Source organism: Poecilia formosa, unplaced genomic scaffold (genome assembly GCF_000485575.1).
Source record: "Poecilia formosa unplaced genomic scaffold, Poecilia_formosa-5.1.2 Scaffold616, whole genome shotgun sequence".
Lineage (NCBI taxonomy): Eukaryota > Metazoa > Chordata > Actinopteri > Cyprinodontiformes > Poeciliidae > Poecilia > Poecilia formosa.
Window position 1 is genome coordinate 1 of NW_006800555.1, and position 6,761 is coordinate 6,761.

The 6,761-nt window shown below is 37.8% G+C and overlaps 1 protein-coding gene and 1 long non-coding RNA gene across 2 annotated transcripts; one reads left to right on the forward strand and one right to left on the reverse strand.

Moving 5' to 3' along the window:
* Window positions 1-1,251: 1,251 nt before the first annotated feature.
* Window positions 1,252-6,755, reverse strand: LOC103130210 (protein NLRC3-like). The gene is made up of 2 exons (XM_007541538.2): window positions 5,965-6,755; window positions 1,252-1,358 (listed from the first exon to the last, which is right to left on the reverse strand). The coding sequence occupies exons 1-2, from the start codon at window positions 6,726-6,728 to the stop codon at window positions 1,337-1,339; spliced, it is 786 nt and encodes a 261-aa protein (XP_007541600.1). The 5' UTR covers window positions 6,729-6,755; the 3' UTR covers window positions 1,252-1,336.
* On the forward strand, window positions 4,160-5,590 carry LOC107834416 (uncharacterized). The gene is made up of 3 exons (XR_001660208.1): window positions 4,160-4,300; window positions 4,380-4,465; window positions 5,018-5,590. It is a non-coding gene; the product is annotated as an uncharacterized LOC107834416 (long non-coding RNA).
* Window positions 6,756-6,761: the final 6 nt, after the last annotated feature.

Below are 6,761 nucleotides of genomic sequence, written 5' to 3' on the forward strand. Positions count from 1 at the left end.
CTGAAGAGACGGTTCTTCTCTGACCCGGTCCAACAGAACCACAGCTTCAGCACAAAGCTGAGCTGGAGGAACCGGCTGCTGCTGGCAGTTTTTATTCATGTTATAGTTTCTGGTTATGAAACATAACTGGTCTGGTTCTGGTTTTACTCTGGAGGAACTTTTCATTATTAATGTGAAGAAGAAAAGAGAAATAAATCAATCTGATCATCTGAATCAGAACAAGCTGAAACATCTCCATCATTAATTATCATCATTTGACTTATTAACTTATTTTTGTTCATCAGTCCAAAACATTTTAAAATGAAAAATAAAGATCAATTTTCTCAAAGTCTGAAAAGGAAAATAATTCAATTACAAAGCAAAAGATTTTATAAATTATATTCTGACATTTAGAGAGCAGATTGTTTTTAAAGAAGACAGAATAAATGTGAAGATAAATCAATATTAAAGTATCAATGAAATATTTTATAGAATAAATAGAGAAAACAAACCTCAGACTCTTCACTTTACTGACTGAACTCTGCAGGATCTCAAACACATGATTCAGTCCAGAGTCTCTAATGTTTCCCTGTATGTGGATCTGACTTATTTCCAGTTCAGTCAGATGTTGGTTGGACTTCAGAGCTGAAGCCAACACTTCACATTCAGCCTGTGAGATCCAACAGCCACCAAGTCTGTGATTAGAGAAGAAATAAAGTCAGTTCTGATTAAACCAGATAATCTATATGAACACATATGATAACATTGATATCATCTGATGAACATCTGGGCTTCACAACAATTTACGGAGTTTGATCATTTCATAACTAACATCCTGGTTCTGGTTCTGGTTTTACTCTGGAGGAACTTTTCATTATTAATGTGAAGAAGAAAAGAGAAATAAATCAATCTGATCATCTGAATCTTTTCAGAACAAACTGAAACATCTCCATCATTAATTATCATCATTTCACTTATTTTTGTTCATCAGTCCAAAACATTTTAAAATGAAAAATAAAGATCAATTTTCTCAAAGTCTGAAAAGGAAAATAATTCAATTACAAAGCAAAAGATTTTATAAATTATATTCTGACATTTAGAGCAGATTGTTTTTAAAGAAAACAGAATAAATGTGAAGATAAATAAATATCAAAGTATCAATGAAATATTTTATAGGATAAATAGAGAAAACAAACCTCAGACTCTTCACTTTACTGACTGAACTCTGCAGGATCTCAAACACATGATTCAGTCCAGAGTCTCTAATGTTTCCCTGTATGTAGATCTCACTTATTTCCAGTTCAGTCAGATGTTGGTTGGACTTCAGAGCTGAAGCCAAAACTTCACATTCAGCCTCTCAGAGCCAACAGCCACCAAGTCTGTGATTAGAGAAGAAATAAAGTCAGTTCTGATTAAACCAGATAATCTATATGAACACATATGATAACATTGATATCATCTGATGAACATCTGGCCTTCACATCAATTTACTGAGTTTGATCATTTCATAACTAACATCCTGGTTCTGGTTCTGTTCAAAGATCCATTTAATAGAGAAGCTGAGCAACAGGTTCCAATAGTTCAGGCTTCATGTTCTCAGAACAACTGAAGGTTTTAGCGGCGGCCATCTTGGCTACCTGTTAGCAAACCTCCCTGTTTCTTCATGCTGAGCTCTGACTGCTGCAGCAACAATCTGGACCAGAAGCTCTTCATCACATGACTTTAAACAGGATTTTCATTGGAAGATGAAGGAACGGATGAAACCAGTGGAGCTGATATCCTAACAGACCCAACATGGTGGAGCGGATGGTGATGATCAGAAAATAGTTTCTATTCATCCATTTTCTAGACAAACTTCAGCTCCTCTAGTTTGTCTGTGGCTCATTACAGCTGCTGTAGTTTCTGAACGTTCAATAAACGACAAATGGACGAATTACCTCGTTCATTTGTGAGTATAAGTTATTCACAACAAACATCAAATAGGACAAATATATTTAATTAAGTCTTAAAGAAATGGCTTCTACTGCAATAATTATGTGGAATTAAATTAATTTTCTAATATAAAATATTAGTCTGGTTCTCTGGCATCTCGCTTTGAGCTCAGAGTCTGAGAGGCTTTTCCTCCATCAAACATGATATTTATATTTGTCTCTTATTTAGTGGAAATATTGATGAGATTTTCTCCAAAATAAAAACCTTTTTCAACCTTTATAGCTCCAAAATGAGGCTCTAACATTCACAAATGACACTGAAATAAAATCCAGCCCAACATCTGGTTTGATTCCTCTGATCCTGTTGGAGGAAAAATATCCAAACTTCACAAGATTTTAACTCTTTGGTTCCTCCTATCAGTCTGAAGTTTCTCATTTTGAGGTCAAAGTTCAGATCTGCCATAACTGATTGATACCTACTGGTTTACAACCAGCTTCTGACTGAGAAACCAGTAACCTCCTCCCAGTGTCAGAATCTCACAGAGGAAGAAACTGCATCAGGTTTTCTATCACTTCAACATGTCTGCTATAACTGATGTATATTTGCATATAGAGTTTAATTTACAGTTTCTGAGGGTGAGTGGTAGATCTCAGCCGGCTGGTGAGAGAAAAAGTAGATCCTGGTCTCCAACAGTTTGGTCAGCTGCTCTAGAGTGATGCAGCTCATGTCTCTCCAGGTCTTTATGGACATTAACAGCTTCATAAAGGCTGCAGATGAAGAGCTGATGAGGAAAATGGTTCCAGCTCTGGAAGCAGATTCTCAGAGCTTTGGGAGGATCTGACAGAAACCAGGACTCCTCCAGAAATGACTTTTTATGAAGCAGAAAATAATCACTAATTTATTTATTTAACCTTCATTTCAGCAGGAAAATCCCACTGAGACTGAAAATCTGTTTTGCAACAGAATCCTGACCAAGACTGGCAGCAGACAGAGGTTACAGAACCATCCATTCATGTTGCTCTCATTTATAAACTCAGAGGAAACTAGTGGGCAGAAGAAAAGTTGGTTCACAAAGTTTCCAACTAGATTAAAGGGCAACAACTTTGATGCAGGAGTTTATTTTAATGGTCCAAGTTTCCATCAAACCTAAACAGGGATTTTATAAAAAAAGAGCCAAAGATCCAAAGATGTGAATTATGGGGAAGCGGCCCAATGAGTGAAAGTTAAAAATGTGTCTGATTGATTGAATTTGTCAGAAAAAACAGTTTTATAGAATTAAATACATGAAGACTGATAAAAAGTGGAATATTTATAAAAACCTCTAAATATTAAAAGCTGCAGCAATGCTGTCCTGTAGCAGCTGAATGTTTAGATGATTGAAATCGTCCAAAGAATGAAGGAAGTAAAGGCCAAAGACGACCAGAAGCAATTTGAGCTACGAAGAAGAAACAGAGCAACAATGTAAACAATGAATGCTGCATTCACACAATGAATGCTGCATTCACACAGCATTCATTATGTGAATGAATACAATGAACACATCTGGACCAGTTTTTCAGTAACGAGTTGCTTTTTTAAATCCAGTAATCAGACTAAAGTTACTTCTACGTGTCTTGGGGAGCGACCGCCGTTTCTATGCAACAGTATCAGCAGCGACACAAACGTAAACAATGGAGGAAGATGAACATTTTGTTGATGGAAAATCAGGAACTATTGAGTTTCTGTCACCAAGTCAGATTATTATAAACGGCTCTGGACTTGTTTTTTCTAAAGTCACTTGGAAAACTAATGAGTCGCTGGTTGCAGTTTTTTGGGTTTGTTTCTGAACGTGAAGTTTCTCATTTGGGTTTGTAAATAAGCAGAAACGCATAATAAACCCCAGAATCTATCTGGCATCCAGGTAGTTTTAGTCAGACTCTCCATCATTTCCCAGATGATCCGTCCTGCTGTGTCTTTGTTAATGTCAAGTTAATATTTGCTGTGAATGACGTCGAGCTTCACGTTGAGCTCCAGAAAACTGCAAACATTGAGACTAATATGAACAGCAATAAAGGTGAAAACAGTCATGAATGAACGAGTCTGTAAAGTTGTGCAACTAAACACCATTATAATCATTAATATTAAGATAAATGTCACTAATCTGTGCAGAAGGTGATCTGAGCTGTGGAGCAGCAGGAGAAGCTCTGTGTAACCCACGTGACCGCCACGCCCCAACCACCTGCCCTTTAAGCCGTCCCTTTAACAGCTGGGACCCTCATGTGTATTTCCGGGTTTTCCACTGTGCTGCTGCTCACTGTTGGTTGTGGCGTCGGTTGTTAATAAAACAATCTCAAACCTCCAACTCGACTCATCACTGAACAAATTCATCCCTAAAACTCGAGGATCTGCGGTGAGTTAAGTACCATCTGAACTTGATGTTGTACCAGCAATACTAGCGCCGCTAATATATCTGCTGAAATTCTCACCAGGCTGGGCTTTGTTGACGCCTGGTTTACCTTCTGATGAGAACAAGTTAACATTGCATCCACCTCCTCAGACAATCTGTTACTCGACGGTGAGTAAATATCATTCATATATATGATGGGGCGTTATTTCCGCAGTGCGCCGCCAGTTAGCATTAGCTACCAACTCGACAATTAGTTGCCACATCAGTTCAGTCCACTTGCTAATTACTTACTTAATAAAAAGTCACATTGTTAAAGCCGAATTAAAGGCCACACCTTTAATATTTAAAGGCTTCCCTTTCAACTTTAGATTTGATTATTTTTCATGATTTCTTTGGTTATTGTTGTATTCCATGCTGGTGCATCTATGAAGTCTGGTACCTAATATGATTTTGTTTGTAGCTACTTTGATCAATCACATTCTTAAAGTTGATTGATTTGATTTATTATTAGTTGTTTGTAGCGACTGCTAATTACTTTGAGAAATTTTGAACTTGAATTATGAAGTGCACTTTTCTTTTTAAAAGGACTTTTTTTTCTTATTTTTTATAAAATATGAAGTGGTTGTCAATGCATAGCAGTATGTATTTGTTTTTTCCCATTTAGCTTATATAAATATAACATTTATATATGAACTTTATGTATGTTTTCTGGCCTTTTAGGTCAGGTTTTTTTTCTCCCCCTTCATCGACTTGCTTGATGACGGAGGATGGCGGGCTACCCACACACCATCTGGTGGTAGGAAAAAGAAAGACACTCTCCACACAGGAAAACCAAACGACACTTTTCACACAGGAAAACCAAACGACACTTTTCACACAGGAAAACCAAACAATACTTTCCATACAGGAAACAAAATAAACTTTAAGGGAGTATCTAAAGGAAAAGAACAATTCTCCCGTTGCTCTTGGACTTCTTTTGAACTACATTTGGTTTTGAAGTATTATTGATCATTATTTCTTTGTTGGGTTGTTTTTTTCCCCCTCTCCTTGTTTCTTTTGAACAATTTATTTTTGTTTAGTTTTTGCTGTTATTATTATTATTATTGTCATTATTATTATTTCCACTGCAATAAATAGCAATATAAACAAAGCGTTTTGCATCAGTTGCATCAATTATCCACCCAATCATGACTCCATGCCGTGCCTACTTCTGATTTTACAAAGTGGTTAACACTAAACCTTGCAGTCAGACCTGCGCATTTAATAAGAGCGTTACATCTGTGAGCTATGACAGCAAACACAGGGCCAGGAGGCTGGGGCAGGGAGGGGGGCTAAAATACTATTTAGAGTTTTCAGACAATATAGAAACACACAAAGATTACTACAGTTTTTTGTGCTGTTGTAACCATTTAACAATCTGCCCTTCATTTCAACCCTATAAGTGGAAACACATTGTTGATATTACTATTACAAAATAACTTGCAATTAAGTTTTGGCAAAGCTTAATGTAACTTTCACAGGTGGTGGAGCGTTGTTGTTAGCAGCTGCTGAAAGTAACTAAAAAAGTTATTTTTAATGTAACTTAGTTACTTTCCAAATCAAGTAATCAGTAATCCGATTAAAGTTACTTTTCCAAAGTCACTATGCCATCACTGATCTGGACTCACCGAGCCTTTCTGCAGTTCCTCACAGCTGGAACCAGTCTCAGTCGGCCCCATTCTGATGTGTTGTACTTCTCCAGGTCCAACTCATCCAGAACCTCTGACATCTGCAGCATGAAGGCCAGAGCTGAACACTGGATCTCTGAGAGCTCCTTCCCTGATTTCAGGAGCTGCTGGATCTCCTGAAACACTGAGAGGTCGTTCATCTCCACCAGACAGTGGAAAATGTTGATGCTTCTGTCAGGAGAGATTCTATAAGTGTTCATCTTCTTCAGATTGTTGATGATTCTCTGGATAGTTCTTGGACTGATCTCTGTCTGACCCAGCAGGCCTCCTAACAGACTCTGGTTGGACTCCAGAGTGAGACCATGAAGGAAACGAACAAACAAGTCCAGGTGGCCTTTTTTACTGCTGAAGGATTTAGACATGACTCTGTTCATGAATCCCTCCAGAGATGTTTCACTGTCATATCTCTCCCTGTCATAGACACTGAAATCCTCATCACGGATGAGGATTTCATCACGGATGATGAAATCATCATTCTCCTCTTTCCCCAGGAACTTCTTCATCACCTCTGTTTTCCTGCTGGTGAAACAGTGGAACATATAAACTGCAGCCAGAAACTCCTGGATGCTCAGGTGAACAAAGCAGTAAACTGGTTTCTGGAAGATCAGACTCTCTCTTTTGAAGATCTCTGTACAAACTCCTGAGTACACTGAGGCCTCTGTGACATCCAGACCACACTGCTCCAGGTCTTCTTGGTAGAACATGATGTTTCCTTTCTCCAGATGTTCAAACGCCAG